The following is an 18,534-nucleotide window of genomic DNA, read 5'->3' on the forward strand; positions in this document are numbered from 1 at the left end:
TGAGGATGTTGAGTACAATTATTTAGATATTAGCTGTGATTTTTCACGTACATCATAAAATTTGCATGGCTAAAAAACATATATTGGAGATGTGACCCCATGAGTGCTTTGCAAAGCACACATGGCCCAGATGTAGGTGAACATGATGGGGGAAGTAGTGGTCAGGAAACCACGCTGGCAGACATGAAAGAGACAGGTCTCAGAGTGGTGGCCATATTAATCTGTATCAGAAAAAGAACGAGTACTTGTGGTACCTTAGAGACTAACAAATTTGTTTGAGCATAAGCTTTCGTGGGCTAAAACCCACTTCATCAGATGCATGCAGCGGAAAATACAGTAGGAAGATATATATGCCCACACACAGAGGTCTTGAAAAAATGGGTGTTGCCATACTAACTATAATAAGAATAATCAGTTAAGGTGGAATATTATAAGCAGGAGAAAAAAACTTTTGTAGTGATAATCAGGATGGTCCATTTCCAACAGTGGACAAGAAGGTGTGAGTAACGGGGGGGAGAAATGAGTGTGGGGAAATAAGTTTTACTTTGTGTAATGACCCATCCACTCCCAGTCTTAATTCTAGCCTAATTTAATGGTGTCAAGTTTGCAAATTAATTCCAGTTCTGCGGTTTCTCATTGGAGTCTGTTTTTGAAGTCCTTTTGTTGGAGTATTGCGACTTTGAGGTCTGTAATTGAGTGGCTAGGGAGGTTGAAGTGTTCTCCAACTGGTTTTTTGAATGTTAATAGTTCTTGATGTCTAATTTGTGTCCATTTATTCTTTTGCATAGAGACTGTCCAGTTTGGCCAGTGTACATGACAGAGGGGCATTGCTGGCACATGATGGCATATGTCACATTGGTAGATGTGCAGGTGAACGAGCCTCTGATAGTGTGGCCGATGTGATTAGGTCCTATGATCGTGTCCCCTTGAAATAGATATGTGGACAGAGTTGGCAAATGGGCTTTGTTGCAAGGATAGGTTTCTTGGTTAGTGTGTTTGTTGTTGTGGTGTGTGGTTGCTGGTGAAGTATTTGCTTCAGGTGGGGGGCTGTCTGTAAGCAAGGACTGGCCTGTCTCCCAAGATCTGTGAGAATGATAGACTCGTCCGTCAGGATAATGTTTAGATCCTTGATGAGCGCTGGAAGAGGTTTTAGTTGGGGGCTGAAGGTGAAACGCTAGTGGCATTCTTGTTACTTTCTTGTTGGGCCGTCCTGTAGTAGGTGACTTCTGGGTACTCCTTTGGCTACTGTCATCTGTTTCTTCAAACTTTAGCAGGTGGGTATTTAGTTGTAAAGAATGCTTGATAGAGAAATCCTGTAGGTGTTTGTCTTTGTCTGAGGTTGAAGCCAAATGGGTTGTATCTTAGAGCTTGGTGTAGAACAGGGGTCGGCCAACCTATGGGCACGCGGTGCCCAGAGATGGGCACGCGAGCCAATTTTTAATGGCACACTGGAGCCTGCCGGGACTCCAGCATGCCACTAAAAAATTCCTGCCCAGCCCACACTCTCTCCTCTGCCTTCCACTTCCCGCCGCCGGGGCAGGAACAGGAACATGCCGTGTGCACAGGGTGGGCAAATGGCCCCACTCCTCCTGGGACCATGCAAGCCACAAGGTCCTCGTGCTTCCCGGCCGGAGCGCGGGGCCGAGCGCAAGACAAGCTTGCCGGCCCCTCCCCCACCTTATCCCTCCCCTGGGAAGTCGTGGCTGCCGCGCGCAGCGCTATGGGCGTCAGGGCTGCGTGCTCCCCGCAGGGCAGTGTTGGCTCCGCGGGGAAGGCAGACATGCTCCCCCCTCAACCGGAGGGGCGGGGGCTGTATGCTCCCAACAGAGCAAGCATATGTAGCTCTGTGTGGAGCGCCTCATGGTAAAGGGACCCAGGGCCGGGGGGGTTTGGATAAAAGGGGTGGGGGCAGGGAGCGGGGGGGGTGGATCCCGGGGGGCGGTTAGGGGCGGGGGGTTTGGATGGGGCATGGAGTCCCTGGGTTTGTGAGGGGCAGGGGGTGAATAGGGGGCAGGGGTCAGGGGACCAGGAGCAAGGAGAGTCGGGGGGGGAGTTAGGATTGGGGGGTCTCTGGAGGGGGTGGTGCAGGGGACAAGGAGCTGGGGGGGTTGTACTAGTTGGAGTTTTGGGGGTCTGTCAGGAGGCTAGGGGTGTGGAAGGGGTTGGGTCAGGCAGAAGAGTGAGGGGGGTTTGGCTGGGTCAGGAGTTCTGGGGGTCCTGTCAGGAGCAGGGAAGTGGTTGGATAGCATGGAGTCCCCGGGGGTCGGCTGAAAGGATGAGGGTGTGGAGAGGGTCGGGGCAGTCAGGGACAGGTAGGAGGTAGAGTCAGTCTGGGGACAAGGAACAGGGAGGCTTAGATAGGGGGTGGGGTCGTGGGGGTAGTTGGGGGCAGGGTCCCAGGAGGGGGTAGTCAGGGGACAAAGAGAGCAGGGTTGAGAGTTTTTAGGGGGCAGTCACCCAGCACTCTCCAGAGCCCTGATCCCCGACCCCTACCCCTACCCCCGGCCCTCTGCCCTGAGCCCCGCACCCTCCCAGGCCCCTGCCCTGAGCCCTGTACCTCCCTCATACATACCCAGCCCTCTGCTTGACTCCTTCACCCCCCCCCACACACACACATGCAACCCTAGCCCTGACTCTGGCACCCCCCACCATACCCAGCGCCCCCTCTGCCCTGACACCTACACCCCCTCACATACCCAGCCCCTAGCCCTGACTCCAGTCCTCTGGGTCCTGGCCGCCAAGCCCCACACAGCCCACTACTGGTCTGGGTCTGGCTGACGGACCCTTGCCAGCCGGGGTCCTGGCCGCAGGCCCGCTCTGCCTGCTGCCAGCCTAGGTGAACAGAACCTCAGACCAGCAGGAGGCTGAGCAGGCCGGCAGGGTAAGATCAACATTTTAAATTTCATTTTAAATAAGCTTCTTAAACATTTTGAAAATCCTGTTTATTTTACAATACAACACTAGTTTAGTTATATAATATATAGACTTAGAGAGAGAGACCTTCTAAAAAACGTTAAAATGTATTACCAGCACGCAAAACCTTAAATTAGAGTGAATAAATGAAGACTCGGCACACTGCTTCTGAAAAGTTGCCGACCCCTGGTGTAGACAATGGATCATGTGGTGTGATCTGGGTGAAAGCTGGAGGCATTTAGGCAAGTATAGCGGTCAGTAGGTTTCTGGTATAGGGTGATGTTTATGTGACCATCACTTATTAGCAATGTAGTGTCCAGGAAGTGGATCTCTTGTGTGGACTGATCCAGGCTGAGGTTGATGGTGAGATGGAAATTGTTGAAATCATGGTGGAATTCCTCAAGGGCTTCTTTTCCATGGATCCAGATGATGATGCTATCAATGTAGCGCAAGTAGAATAGAGGTGTTAGGGGATGAGAGCCGAGGAAGCGTTGTTCTAAGTCATCCATAAAAATGTTGGCATACTGTGGGGCCATGCAGGTACTCATAGCAGTGCTGCAGACTTGAAGGGTGAGACAGTGACACAGTGGAGGCAGGAGGCTATCTTGGAAAGAATTGAGCCCATCCCTGTGTGGCTTGCAAGGTCCACGTAGACTTTTGTCATTGATCAGTTCTTAAATGTTTATAAAAACCTAAGTTCTTAATTGAAAAAAAAAATTAACCTGGAGTTAAGATTAAAAGGATTTATTATACATGGACTGTTCGTTACTTTAAAGAAGACTGCAGTCTGCAAAAAGCTGTATAATTAAAAGGTAATTAAAGTCTTTAAGGTCAGTGATAAAATGAAACCAGGTGATGGAAGGATAATGTTTCTCAACTTTTGGTTGTTTACGTGATTCCCTTATGAAAGGAGGGCAGAGTGAAGGTGGTTTGAGTTAACTCTGCATGTGTGTACTTACAAGTATCTTGGATTTCTTTTTTAAATGGGGAACTTTAACTTGGAATTTCCAGGCTCATTAACATGTTCATTGAGAAAATTCATCGTTCTTTTCAAGGGTTTGTTTTGTTGAAAGAATCACTTCTTGAAAACTTTAATTTTCAGTTTGTTATAGAAAAATAGCTTCTATTTTAAGTCAAACATAAACATGAAGTGCTTTACTATCCTTGAATTATCCTGTCCAATACTGTGTGAGCAGCAAAAGGTTCTTAATTTGGTTTTGGTTAAGAGCTGTCTTTTGGGACATCTGAAGAGTAGGTTTGGGCAATCCAGAGAGAGACACTTCTGTTTGTTAGAAGCTAGAACAAAGTGCGGCTGCTTTTGTAGGATTTAATTATTGATCCATGTTCATTATGGCATTTCTGGCCTGATTCTCAAACTTCTGACTGTGTTCTAATGTAATGATTGTTGTGCGTTAGCTTTCCTCTGCAGACACACAATGGGATAGTTTCTGTTGTGATAAGAAATTTGCTTTCAAAACTGTAGTGTCATTCAAAAAAAAAGACAGTGAACCTACTGTTAATTTAAATTAATTAACAAAAGTAAAATAGTGGCATGCAGCTGAAAGGAGCCAAACATCTGTTCAGTTTGAGAAGTGGAGAGATATGAAACTTGTTAGCAAAATGCCTCTGATACTCTGGGCATCACAATACATATCAAAACCCTTGATAAACGCACTTGGAAAAAAAAATTCTCTTCTAAAAAAGATTTGGGAAAGGCTTTTGTGTTGCTAGACATCAGATGCTTTTCGCCCTTGGAAACATAATTCTCTGGAATTTGGCTGTGGGTTGGGAATTAACAGTAGTGCCAGTTATGAGGGTGTGAGGACTTGCATCTTTTATGTGATGTTTCAACATATGAGTCTTCCAGAGAAAGAACAACTTCCTTAAAGTCTGATATACAAACCCCCACAATCTTATGCTTACTAGTACTGAACTCTTGAGCAAATATGCTACTAAAACATTGAATTCCACTTCTCACTGCTTTGATCTGAGGAGCTTTCAGGGATTTTAGTCTGCATCTCAAAACTGTAGGGAACGGACTGCCTCACAAAGCAGCTCCTACCTTTTTTCTTAAGGTTCTGTAGCTTGTATGAGAAGTTGAGACAAATGTTGAACTTTCTAGATGCTTGTTTTTAAAGGGGCTTTTGTGGTTCTTGATATTTTAGTTTTTGAAGGGTTTCTGTTATATAGTGCACTCAGTATTCGTAGCCCCCATGTTAGGTTGCATTGTTCTGCTTGGGAGCCTGTTTGTGACTGCTGGTTTGGTGGGATTAGCCCCTTTATATTTGTCTAAAGGTGTAGTAAGAAGTAAAGTGCATTGAGTAAAAGGACAAGGCCTGTGAATTCAGAGAGAGAGAGACAGTACCGAGATACTCTGGTGATGGAAGGTCTTCTGCCCCACAGGAGCACTGGGGTTCAAGACTTTAGACCTGGGAGGAGCGCTGGGCTCAAGATACAGGGAGAGTGCTTGGGCTCAAGATACAGGGAGAGTGCTTGGGCTGAAACAGGTGCTCCCCTCATAGCTAAAGCCCCAGCGCCTCCTGTGGGGCTGAAGCCGAGAGCAGAGCTGTGGGGCTGAAGCCCTGAGCCCCAGCACCCCAGATGAGGCTGAAACTGGGAGTGGAGCCACAGAGCTGAAGCCCTGAGCCCCCACCTGGAGCCCTGACCACCCCTCCACCTTGCGGCTGCAGTTCCAACCCCCTGTGGCTGAAGCCTTGAGGCAGTCCAGTATTTGCTTTTTGTTTGGGTTTTTTGTCTGCCCTGCTGCCTGATTGATTTACTTCCAGTTCCACAGGCTGTCCAGTTGACCAGTAAGACTGTAACTCTGATGTTCATATCTTTGAGGTTCTACCGTATAACAATAAAGAGGAAAATTATGGTTAAGTGGAATTATTTGAAAATGTCTTTTAGGCACTTGAAATTAAAGACTAATAAAGTGTGCTGCTTTTTCTTGTGGGAAAACCTTTACATGATGAATGTCTGACAAATTCACATAAGATACTGGAAATTAAAGCTGACTGTGATTGAAGTGTGGTATTTACTTCAGATTTCTAACATGGTCTTGCTGGCTGGTGCTCTGAAAAAAGGGGGGAGGGGTCTTGCTGTTAATACAAAGGTCCCTAAAAGCTATAGGGAAACTACATTAATATTTTGCCAGCAAGAATGGTCTAAGCATGATTCTTGACCGTTTGAACTGTAGTCATACCAGGCATTAACATTCAGTGGAAAACTATTTTCAGCATCAATGAGATATTTTATAACATCTCTGAGCTATGTTGCCTCTACTCTGGAACACGGTAGTAAGAGTGCTGTTTAACAAACTGATGCCGGTACCTGAGGTTGCATCTACACAGGCAGTTTTGAAGGAAACCTCCCATCACTGCACCATCACCAGTACATCTCTACTGGTTGTAACAATGGTGGGAGTACTAAGCAAATTGTGGTAAAAATGTTGTAGGTTGGTCTACACTAATGCTCCCACTCGTGGGAGGTTTCCTGAAAATTGCTGTTATGGATAAGGCCTGGAATGTTACCAAGAACACAACTGCCATAGTACAGTGACGGTCAGTGAATAGTGTTGTGAATTAGTACTCATCAAAACATACACATAGCTAACCAGCTCTGTAAGCACCCCTGCAACTGTTATAAAGATCAACACTCTTTAAAACAAATGGAACTTAGGTAACAAACTGTGATGTATATTTGCTTTTCATCCAAAAACTGCTACTGTATTTTGCATAACTTAAAAAGGAGAGAATGTTCTGTCAGGGCAGGCAGTCCTGTTAACAGCATCCAGCAGTAATCCTGATCTGTAGAAACAAAGGTGTGAAGAAGTTTCTGAATCTTGTAAATATGCAATCGCTAGCAGCATTTCAGGGTTATTAAAAGAGGTGGTGATGAAGAGCTTTACAACACATTCTATTCAAAGGCTTAGATGCTCCATTGTAAAAACTCAAATGCCTGAACAAATAGCAGGCACAGGGATAAAGTATGTGCTTGTGTCCACTCAGGTCCAGTGCTTTGAAAAGGCATCCAGAATGTACATTCATTGAGGTCTAGGCTACACTACAAAGTTAGGTCAATGTAAGCTACCTTGTGACAACCTAGTTGTGCATGCATCTACACTTAAATTTGTCTTCTGTCTAGGTAAGCACGCTATTATAGTAATGCAGTAACACCATCTCGCCAAGTGGCATTGAGCCATGGTCAGTGTACTGAGCTCAACACAGTACAAGTGTAGATACCACATTTCCTATGTTAACCCTAACAGACTTCCTGCAGCTGTCTCACAATGCCTGAAACCAACCACTCTGGTCAAAATTGTGAATTCCACTGCCCAGGGTCACAGAGACTGGACACCCCCACCCACCCCCCGACACCAACCTGTTAAAGCACTGCAGATTTTTTTAAATGCATTTTCCTGATTGTCCAGTTTGGCGAGCACACCTAGCAGCTCTCCAGTGTTGTGTACAACTCTCCAGCTGAGCATGCCAGCTACACGCTCCAAATGCATTCTGGCTTGGAATAGACCGAAGGTATTGGCTTTCCTGGGCCTGTGGGGAGAAGAGGATATCTACGAACAGATTGCATGGGGGATGCAGGAGAAGGGATATGAGACTGAGCAGCAGCAATGCTATATGAAAGCAAACGAACTGCTGCAGGCATATCAGAAGGCCAAAGACACCAACAGTTGGTCCAGTCTGAGCTGCAGACCTGCAGCTTTTACAAAGAGCTGCATGCCTACTTGGCAGAGACCCCACCACCACTCTGCACACCACCATGGATACCTCCAAGAAGCCCAAGTCACAGGCCCCTCGTTTGAACAGCAAAGAGGAGGAGGAGGAGGAGGGACATATGACTGATGGGTCCGGCTGCACTGCGAGCCAGGACCTGTTTGAGACTCCACTGCAATCCAGTCAGTCCTGGCAGTAGAGCATGGACAAGCCCAGTGCAGGGGGAAGGAACCTCAGGTAGGTGCGTAAATGTATTTCCCATTACAGTGATGTACTGATGGCATCCTCAACAGGACACAGCTATCGACTTTTCGTTAACTCACTCATACTAGAAGTGATAGCATTATGACAGAGAGAGGCAGAGGTGTTGTCTGCTTTTCATTCCCCTATACAGTTACGCAGGGGGCATGCAGAGCAGTTGGGTGTCCCTTGGAATCTTCCTGAGAGATCTCAATGAAACTTCCATGGAAGTTCTCTGCAGTCCTCTCCCAAAGGGTTCTGAGGGTGGCAGCCCTACTCCTTCCTTCCCAGTAGGATGCTTTCCCATGCCAGTTGTCAGTAAGTTCAGCAGGCACCACTGCAGTAAACAGGCTGGCAGCAGATGGGCCCAGCTGTGCTCTCTGTGCCTGTCACCCTCCAGGAGTGAGATAACAGCTAAAATCACCACTGCATGTGGAAAATGGTTGCAGTATTCAGTTCCATTCTTTATACTAATAGTTTATCGAAAGGGTAGCCGTGTTAGTCTGTATCCACAAAAACAACGAGGAGTCCGGTGACACCTTAAAGACTTGACAGATTTATTTGGGCATAATCTTTCATGGGCAAAAACCCACTTCTTCAGATGCATGGATCAATAAATCTGTTAGTCTTTAAGGTGCCACCAGACTCCTTGTTGTTTTTGTGATAGTTTAATGTAACTGAGCCATTCACCCCACATTTTCCACACCAAGGCTAGCTCTGTGAGTGGTGCCATGCACAAGCACTCCAAAGCAGAAGTTTCAATAAACATATCTTGTTTAAAACTTTTGGGGGGAGCAGGGAAGGGAGTTCTGAATCTTAACTTTTGCTTTCTGTTGTGACTGTACTGATAATGGTATGTTTTGTGTTTTATCTGTAGCTGCTGCTGTTGTGGCTGTGAGAGATTGCTCTTCCACACCTGCCAAATGCTGAGCCAGATAAAGAGGAGAAAGAAGAGGACTCAGGATGACATGTTCAGCGAGATCATGTAAGCCAGTGCTGCATCAGAGGGCCTGGAGGGTGTATATTGCAGACTGTATGGAGAGGGACAGGGACAGAGCAGACAGAAGAAAGGTGCAGAAAAAGGAGAGGAAAAGGCACCAGGACACAATGGAGCATCTCCGGCAGCACACACAGATGTTGCAGACTCTTGTGGACCTAAAGGTTCAACAGTCATGGGCTTGCTTCCTTTTGCAGTCCATGGAGAACTCCATTACAGCACTTCCCTTTCCACATGGCATCAAGGGCCCAGATCCCTACTCTGACCACTCCATGCCAGGGGACATAAAAACAGCTACACTTCCACATGCACTGACCTGTGAAAGCCATGGTTGCTGTATGTGTAGCTAAAATGGATGTGATTGTTCCTTCCTTGTAAAGTTCTGTTCCATAAATTTATTCAGTTTTTAATGTTTTTGCTTTTAAATTGCACAGAGTTTTCTTTGCATTGGTTTTGTACTCAATAAAATTCTTTTGGGAAAATAATGACATATGCTGTGGAGTGGCTAGTGGTACTGAAAGCATCTGCTTACTTGTACATGTGACAACTCAGGATCAGTGACAAACAGTGTAATAATCATAAATGCACAGCAAGTGCCATAAAATTAAGTTACTTTGACAGTATTATATTCATAGATGTACACTAATCACCACACAATTCCTAACAGGCTTTAAAACAGCATGCCCAGGTAAAGCCCAGTGCACCACAACACGTTACTGTGATTCACTGTTCAAGTGCTCTTCCAAAGCTTCCCTAAGCTCATCTGCTAGCCCTTGTGTCTCGGCGTTCAGAGTCAGCAGACAACCACTCTACCTCCACCCTGCTGGCAACTTTCCCCCTTCCCTTCACAGATATTATGAAGGACAAGCAGGCAGCTGTAATGGCTGGGATATTTTTTTCACTGAGATTCAGTCTTGTGACCAAACAGCATTGGCCTCCCTTCAATCTACCAAAAGTGCATTCAGCTTTCATTCTGCACCTGCTGAGCTGATAGTTCTTGAGGTGACTGGTGTATGACTTCATGACTTGGGAGTAGGCTGGGGCCCCCAGGATCATTATTGTAATTTCAACATTGCAAATGGTAATCTGCTGGTTGGGAAAGAGAGCACCTGGTTATAGCTTTCTACAAAACTGTGTTCTTAAAGATGCAAGTGTCTTGCACCTTCCCTGACCAGCCAACTTTGATGTTGGTGACTCATCCCTGGTGATCCACCAAGACTTGCATAAACATAGAAAAGTAGCTCTTTCTGATGACACACTCTGTGGCAAGATGATCTGGTGCCAAAATAGGGATATGTGTGCTGTCTCTTACTCCACTGCTGTTTGAGAACCCCATAGCTGCAAATCCATCCACTGTGTCCTGCACTTTGCCGAGAGTCACAGTCCTGCATAGCCAGAGAGAGTTAATGGCCCTGCACACTTGTAGGACAATGGCTCCAACTGGATTTTCCAGCTTTCAAATGACTTCCCACTGACTAGTAGCAATCCAGCATTGCAAATTACCACAATGCAATCACTACTCACGTCTTTGCTGTCAGTGCAGCTTTCATTCTGGTGTCCCTATGCTGGAGGCCTGGGGTAAGCTCAGCACATGGATCTGGGAATGTGACCTTGTGCATCCAAAAGTTCTGCAGTCACTTGTCATCATCCTAAGCCTGCGTTATGATGGAATACCACCAGTCAGTGCTCATTTCTCAGCCCCAGAAGCGGCACTCCATCATTTGCAGCTGCTTCATGAATTCCACCAAGGATCTTGAATTGGTTCTCACTTGTCTCACAACAATCTGCCCTCTAGCAAATCATCCCGTTCCCTACAGCTCTTCTTGCAGCTGTGCTAGTACTGGAAGATTGTGTGTCTTGTGCTTGCAACACTTATGACAGTAGTGCAGAGCTGTTCAGGCTCCATGATTGTGTCAGAGATGGTGAGCGAGGAGGGCTGCACTGGTTCACCAGGGGAAAATTGTGGGCTATAGATGACATGGAATGGAGACAGTTGTAAGCTTGTAGGTTAACCCCTTTCTCTGCCTCACCATGCAGTGCCAAAACTTATTAAAAGACAGTGTTCTGGATGGTGGTGGGTTGCACGCTGGAATACCTACCAAGGGTGTACCGTGCTGTGCATCAACACACCCACTCCTGGTAAGTACGTACAGCACAGATGTAAGGAGCCAAATATGAAGAGACTCAAGCAATATACTAACTGTGGTGGCTTAATGCCAACGTAACTTGTGGAGGCAAAAGTTCATATTGTAGACATGCCCTTAGGAACGTAGTTTGTTATCCATGTCTTGTTTCAGAAGGATACTTCGTAACGGCAGACAATGAAGTGTGGCTGGAGTTATAAGCATGGAATTTAGTTGAATGAGAGCAAATTTTGTAAAAGAGGCTTAATAGCCATGAAACTTGCTGATAAGTAAGGATAAGATTGTCACAAGTCAGATTCGGTGACTTTCAGAGACCTCCATGACACTTTCCCTTCAGCCCTGGTGCAGCAGGGCTGGAGCTGTCAGCTTGTGAGGCAGCCCCAGATCTCCCAGAGGCTGCGGGTGGCAGGAGGACCCCAAAGTCTCCAGCCACAGCGGGGCTCCGGGGCTCTTCCCCCTATCATTTTTAGTACAAGTCACAGACAGGTAATGGCTTCTGTGACTTTTTGTTTATTCCCACAACTTGTCTGTGACTTTCACTAAAAAAAAATAACAGTGACGAAATCTTAAACTTACTGATAAGATATTTCAGCAACAAAAGCAGGTGTCGCTGAATTGGAGATCTCAGATGAACAAGAATCCCAGGCTAGAAACACCTGATTTAAGTGACTGAGGGCTTGTCGACACTTGAAACCCTACTGTGGTGCTGCTGCATTGCTGCAGCTATGCCATCGTAACACTTCAGTGTAGTCGCTGCTATATCGACAGGAGAGTCTCTCCTGTCAGCATAGTTAATTCATCTCCTCAAAAGGCAGTAGCTAGGTCAATGGAATAATTCCTCTGACCTAGCACAGTCTATGCCAGCGGTTAGAGCGGCTTAAATATGTCGCTCAGGTGTGTGACTTAGCCTTGGTCTACACTGGGGGGGATCGATCTAAGTTACGCATCTTCAGCTACGTGCACAGATTGACTTACCGTGGTGTCTTCACTGTGGTGAGTCGACTGCTGCTGCTCCCCCATCAACTCTGCCTGCACCTCTCACGGCCGTGGAGTACAGGAGTCGATGGGAGAGCTCTCGGGGGTCGATTTATCTAGCCTAGACGCGGTAAATCGATCCCCGCTGGATCGATCATTGCCCGCTGATCCGGCGCCTTGTGTAGACATATCCTTAGCTGGGTCGACGTAACTTTGTATTTTTGTATGTATGCTGTCTCTGAGTGGTGTCAGGCTAATGAGAAAAGGTCCAATCTTGTAGCTGTGGCAAAGAGTAGATGGGCATAGTCAGAGTGCTCAGGAGCAAGAGAATCCTGATTTAGTTCAAGTGCTAGATTTCAAGCACTGCTCTTGTTTACAAGGTGAATTAACAGTTGAGGGAGAATCCAAAATGTTTGTGGGGAGAAAAATCTCAGGTTCCTAAAACAGATGAGCCATTCAGCTTCAGCATGGCAACTGAAGTCCCTTGATCCTCAAAACATTCTTACCTGGACAGCCAAATGTTTTCGAGAGGACCTGGATAGCTATTCTAAAAGAGCCAAGTAACTTGGGGAGGTAGCAAGCAAAATTAAACAGGAATAGCAAAAGTGGACAGGAGTGAAAGGTGCACAGATGTAGAAAATGGATGGCTGTAATTGGAGACTGCCCAAAGGAATTTATATCAGATTACCACTCCACCTTCACAGCCAGAGCATGCTATGTTTTGCAGTAAAGCAAACCCATCTTGTGGGGCAGGTTGGATCTTGCCAAGTTTCTGTAAGGCTCAAAATTAAAATAGGAAACCGAACTTAACCCAAAATATTCTCAAATACTGAATGAGAACTGACTTAGTGAGAGCTTGTCTCGCTGTTTTACAGAACTGGGAGTCCAAGTGGTAAAGATGATACTTGTTGCATTTGGCTGATTAACAGACCCTCTGTACCTCAGAAGGCTTCATCTATGATGAGTAATGTGCAGTTTAGGTATTAAGAGCTGTAGCACCAAGCAGCCATATCCTCTATGCTATAGGGCACCTTCAAATTTCAGACACCTGACGGCCCCTTATTAGATATCCCAGCACCCCCAATACCTCAGCATCTTGGGATAGGAATGAAGAGCCTGGGCTTTTCACCAGGGTGTTTTCCCTGGACCTCCCTGACAGTGTAGGCCTATCCTATTGATATATTTTGCTTTCCACAACCAACTCTCTGTACAATTTTTCATGAGTGATGTACCTGAGTATTCGGATTCTAATATCTAAATTATTGTCAAGTTTATTCACCTAAATTTGGGTTATTGCTGATTATGCACTATATACGTATCTCATGACTTTTAAAACAAACTTTATATTTGTGGATAGTCTAAGCACTATACCCAGATGTACAGACACTCTTTTCTTAACTTGTGTACTATATACTTTTGTAACATTAGCTTTAATAAAATTTTTAAATCTATCTCTGGCCATCGGGTATAATCCCAAAGCTAGATGTCCACTAAATCTGTCAAGCCACTGTGATAGCAAAGAAACTGAAACAGTCTATGCAGACAGTGAGTCAGTCCAGAACATGAGCTACTTAATCTTAATAAAGCTTGGCCTTACAAGATATCTTGCTGAGGGAGTTGGTACAAGAAGTGAGGCAGAACGGGAAACAATGGACTCTGGCTTAAAAGGGTCAATGCACATTGGAAGGCGCAACAACTAAAATGAATCGTGTCTTCTCTTGCCACTCACCTCCCTGTAAAATAATTCCTACTACAAACATAAGCTCTCCCAGGGGCTTCCAGTTTACCAAATGGAACAGGATTTTCCTACTGGTTTGTTTTTTAATGGAGCGGAAGCCAATGGGGCTTTCTTTTATTTACTTTTAGGTTTGTGTGCTCACATCACTTAATGTCATCTCCCATAATACTCCTATCTTTCATGGACTGTTTCAAGCAGTTGCTTCTACAAGGCTAACAGCAGCATGGTTTAATCTGTATATGTGCTCAGTTACCATGGTGATGGACACACACAAAATAAAACCCTACTATGTATTTTCGAGGAGGTTTTTAGTGGGTGGTGTGGGGAGAAATTTATTTCTCCAGCATGGTGACAGGAATGTTCACTCTAACCAAAGATTTTTGTCCTCATCCAAAAGTTATATCAGCTTGCTATCTTATAATACCAGATGCCCATGTCCATGTGACTTCTTGTGCAGAAGTTTTGATTAGCAAGGACTTAAATTGTGCTTACCTGCTGTTGAATGAGTACTGAGAACCCCGGTGGCTGTGAGGTCTGTAGGTGGTGGTTGGGTGTTTTTTGCACAAGTACTGAGTTTCAGATCACATTGTAATATGTTCAGAGTGCTGTGTCTGTGTAAACTGGATGACATTGTACACTATAGCATATAGTGCAAAGCTGAACAATGCTACATCTTCAGTAATATCAGTCATTTCACCTGAATCACTTTACAGTTGCAATGAATTGTGGCTGAAGTAACAGGCTGGAAGGCTTGCCAATGGCTTCCCTCACTCCCTGAGGGGGGCGGGGGTGACCTTTGTGTGTATTGATTTTTAGGAGTAGCCTCTGTGACGAAGTGGGAATGTTCATAATGTTTTCTCTGAAGAGTGTGTGGGTGCCTCGGTTTCCCCTATGCAGTTTTTAAGTATCTAGGTGGTGAGAGAAGGGGGTGTGATTGTTGCAGAGCCCTAGAGGGCAGATGTGATGCTGTCTGGACAGAGAATGGCTGACACTCTGTCTCCTGGCAACTAATGGCCTGGGCCCCTCCTCTAGAAAGGTGCCAGCTGAAGGTGTTGGAGAACAAAGAGATCAGGTGACCACCTGGCCCGGGAAAGGGACAAAGGGGGAGGAGGGGCTGGAGAGTTTCAGTTTTGGACTGGCTGGGGAATCGGAGGGAACCCCAAGGCTGGGGTCTAAGATCTGTACCTCCCCAGAAGGACCTAACTAAGGGGTCCTGTTTATGCCTGCAAGCTCTAGTGTGGACTGTGTTCCTGTCATCTAATAAACCTTCTGTTCTACTGCCTGGTTGAGAGTCACGGTGAATCGCAGGGAGCCGGGGATTCAGGGCCTTGTGTCCTCCAACTCTGTGACAGCCTTCCATTCCTTCTGGAGTGGAGGGGAAGGCTTCCAGGCAGTAAGGCTGATTGGATTGCTCAGTCTGGCTAGAAGCTGGTAATGGGTGTGATAGTTACCTAACTTGCAGAAGTGCTGGGGATTGCTTAGTATTTGGAGAACGTAAAGTCCTGTCTGAGAGCTCAGCATTTCACAGAAGAAATAAGAATACCTACAAAAGTTGCATGATTTTCATGAGCAACTGCTGGAAGCAATCAGTGCTGAATTGGGAGGGGCAGCTTTTTAAACCAAAGGGTCTGGCTATTAATTTTGTATTATGGTTACACGCCTCTGTTCAAATACAGCAATGAACTATAGAAATATTACACTTCCTTAGCACTCATCCTTTGGTTCCTTCCTTCACCAGGACTTGACTGGCATAGAGTCTATGGACCAGTGTCGTCATACCCTGGAGCAACACAACTGGAACATAGAGGTACCAATTAGCATTATAGTTGGGGCACTTTCCTTTCCAGCAACTTAGATGAAGAGTCTGAACGACTGTGGGGGTCTCAAAGTAGAATTTCCATTCTTAAAGGATCCTTGTAGTGGTATGAGTAATTATAATCAAGGTCGTATTATAAAAACATCATGCTTATACTTCAGAAGTAATATCCAAGCTCCTGATCAGCACCCCCAGCAAGCTTTATTCTGTTGCTTATTGTTAAGAATCTTAGGTGGTCTCATGTAATTGTGGTTGTTCACAATTTCCATTCATATTGAGTTGCACATTGAACTGAGATTATACTCTTCACTCTCTAAACTGCAGTTCTTTATCTCATATTCCTTTTTTCTTGATCTCCAAGTGTAAATTGAAAACACGTACCTAGCGGATGCATTCAGACCTCGCTAATGTTGGGAAACATGATGGAAGCTGTCACCGACCCCAGGGTCTGGTCTATTCCCCAACCTGTACCCAGTCCCTTGGAAGTGACCACTTTAGTTTGCCAGCCCCCAAGAACCCATGTGGTTCCACAGGGGCAGGCCCATGGACTCCAAAACTGGATCTTCAGGCATCAGCGATCTTTGTCTGTCTTCATGGCTCCCTGCAGCGAATCCAGCACAGCCAGACTCCTGTGGGAGGCTTGTACTGTACCCCTTCAGGGTGCAATACTCTCAGTGAGTATTTGCAACTACCTTTTTCCACACACAGTCACCTGGCATACAGAATCTGAAAGTCCTTGAGCTAGCAAAGAGAGGCAAAGGTTTAGAGAGAGGTCAGCCTGGCCAGTGCCAGGCCAGGGCTCCCTTCAGCAATGCTGCTATCAAAGCTGTTTCTTCCTGTCTCTGTCCCTTTGTCCTTCATCCCAGCCAGGTGAGCATCACTCAAAGACCAGCTCTTAACCCAGCCCCTTGACACCTTTCCCCTCCGTTCTCCACCTGGGGCCTTTGCTCTGCTCTTCTGCAGAGGGGTTGGGGGTCTCTTTCCTCCTGGCTACTGGTTGCTAGGAGTGAACGTGCTGGTGATTGGGGTTTCCATTGTCTTTCCACATGCTCTGTTGCTCTGGGTTGGTTTCAGCCAGTCCTTTAAGCTCAGGCAGGTATGTGAGGCACTCACCTCATGTCCCCTGCTCTCCCCCAAGAGCTTTTTAACCCTTCACACTCCTTGCATAGCAGTGCAAAGCACAGAAGGACACTGAGGCCCACAGTGGAATCAGAAAAATATGACCAAAATCCCCACTTCACAATAGCTATGAACTGAATTCAGCCCAATCGCACTTGCTGTAAAGCTTATTATTATTGTTACCACTTCAATCCATTTAGAATGAAGCTGCCAAAATTGGGGTTTTTGCCATATTGAACCTCTGTACTGATCTCTTCTGTGGCTCTGCTCCCGTTTACCTCTACTCCTCTCGCACACTTTACATGCAGCCCTCTAAACCACTCTAAGTCTTAACGTCTTCAACCATGCAGTCCCCTACACCTCTACAAGCCTTCCAGTCAATATGCATGCAGTTCTGTCACACCTTTCAAAACATTCTTAACACCCGCTTAGATCATGACAAGAATAGCCACACTTGGTCAGACCAATGGTCCATCTAGTCCTGTCTCTGACAGTGGCTGTTGCCAGATGCTTCAGAAGGGATGAACAGAACAGGGCAATTATCATGTGATTCACCTCTGTCATCCTGTCCCAGCTTCTGGCAGTCAGAGGCTTAGGGATTCCCAGAGCATGGGGTTGCATCCCTGATCATCTTTGATGGACGTGTCCTCCATGAACTTATCTAGTTCTTTTAGGAACCCAGTTATACTTCTGACCTTCACAACATCTCCAAAAAATGAGGTCCACAGGCTAAGTGTGTGTTGTGTAAAGACATACTTCCTTATTTTGGGTTTAAACCGTCTGCCTATTCATTTCTTTGGGTGACCCCTGGTTCTTGTGTTATGGGAAGAAGTAAATAACACTTTCCTAGTCACTTTCTCCACACCAGTCATGATTTTATAGACCTATATCATATTTTCCTTTAGTCATCTCTTTTCTAAGATGAACAGGCCCAGTCTGTTTAATCTCTCCTCATATAGAATCTGTTCCATCCCCCTAATCGCTTTTGGTGCCCTTTTTCCAAATCCAGCGTGTCTTTTTTTTTTTAGAAGGAATGACTCTAATTGCATTCAGTATTCAAGTGCGGGTGTACCATGGATTTATATACTGGCATTATGATATTTTCTCTCTTAATCTATCCCTTTCCTAATGGCGCCTAACATTCCATTGATGACCTCCTGCCATGTGCCTTCATTTTTTCCTGTACTGCTGCTTTGAGCCCCTAGACTGGGAGGCAGGGCTAGGAACAGATCGATTGTTTGGCTCTGCTCTCCAGCTGTACAGCACTGTGTAAGCTCAGTGTTGTACAACTGTGAGACCCCTTGGAAACACCTAGTCTGGAAGTTGGCAGCAGTTACTTTATTTTGATGTTACGTTGCACATGTCCGGTGCTCTAGGCACAGGGACAACTAACACCTACCACAGACTTCAGAATGGAACCAGGGCATTTTCTCTAACCTGTCTGTATCCATTGCAACTTTTGATGGGCCCCTTTTGTTGCTCCTCCTATGACAGGCAGCTGTACAGGACCGGTTGAATGAGCAAGAGGGTGTCCCAAGTGTCTTCAATCCACCTCCATCCCGGCCGTTGCAGGTCAATACAGCCGATCACAGGATCTACAGCTATGTTGTTTCAAGGCCGCAACCAAGGGCAAGTTATTTACTAGTTTGGGTTTGTCTCGTTGTGTGGAATGGGTGATATCTCTGAAGAAGGAAAGAAATACATCAACAGGGAAAGGAACTCTGTTTCCTTAGCAGATCTGCTTTCTTGTTTCTAAATATTTTCTCCCGAAAGCTACAAACAGTGCAGCTCCCTGGGCAGAACTATTCTTACCCTCTCCATTACTACTTCGGATGTTTTCCTTTCTGGTATTTATCATA

The 18,534-nt window shown here is 45.8% G+C and overlaps 2 protein-coding genes and 1 long non-coding RNA gene across 5 annotated transcripts in view; 2 read left to right on the top strand and 1 right to left on the bottom strand.

Annotated features, from left to right (window-relative positions):
• SNCB (synuclein beta) overlaps nt 1-18,534 on the bottom strand; it is a 190,586-nt gene that overhangs the window by 10,954 nt on the left and 161,098 nt on the right. The window lies entirely within an intron of this gene.
• FAF2 (Fas associated factor family member 2) overlaps nt 1-18,534 on the top strand; it is a 30,093-nt gene that overhangs the window by 899 nt on the left and 10,660 nt on the right. Inside the window, exons 2-3 of one of the 3 annotated variants that reach the window (XM_032789372.2) lie at nt 15,479-15,547; nt 18,170-18,304. In XM_032789372.2, coding sequence (XP_032645263.1) covers nt 15,479-15,547; nt 18,170-18,304 — 204 coding nt within the window. Of the gene's footprint in view, nt 1-15,478; nt 15,548-15,830; nt 16,231-18,169; nt 18,305-18,534 lie in introns of those variants that run through there. The other 2 variants (XM_075068206.1, XM_075068207.1) reach the window with 2 other exon arrangements.
• Nucleotides 5,317-9,369, top strand: LOC142047133 (uncharacterized). The gene is made up of 2 exons (XR_012656323.1): nt 5,317-7,883; nt 8,764-9,369. It is a non-coding gene; the product is annotated as an uncharacterized LOC142047133 (long non-coding RNA).

The sequence above is a fragment of the Chelonoidis abingdonii genome, chromosome 7 (genome assembly GCF_003597395.2).
Source record: "Chelonoidis abingdonii isolate Lonesome George chromosome 7, CheloAbing_2.0, whole genome shotgun sequence".
Lineage (NCBI taxonomy): Eukaryota > Metazoa > Chordata > Testudines > Testudinidae > Chelonoidis > Chelonoidis abingdonii.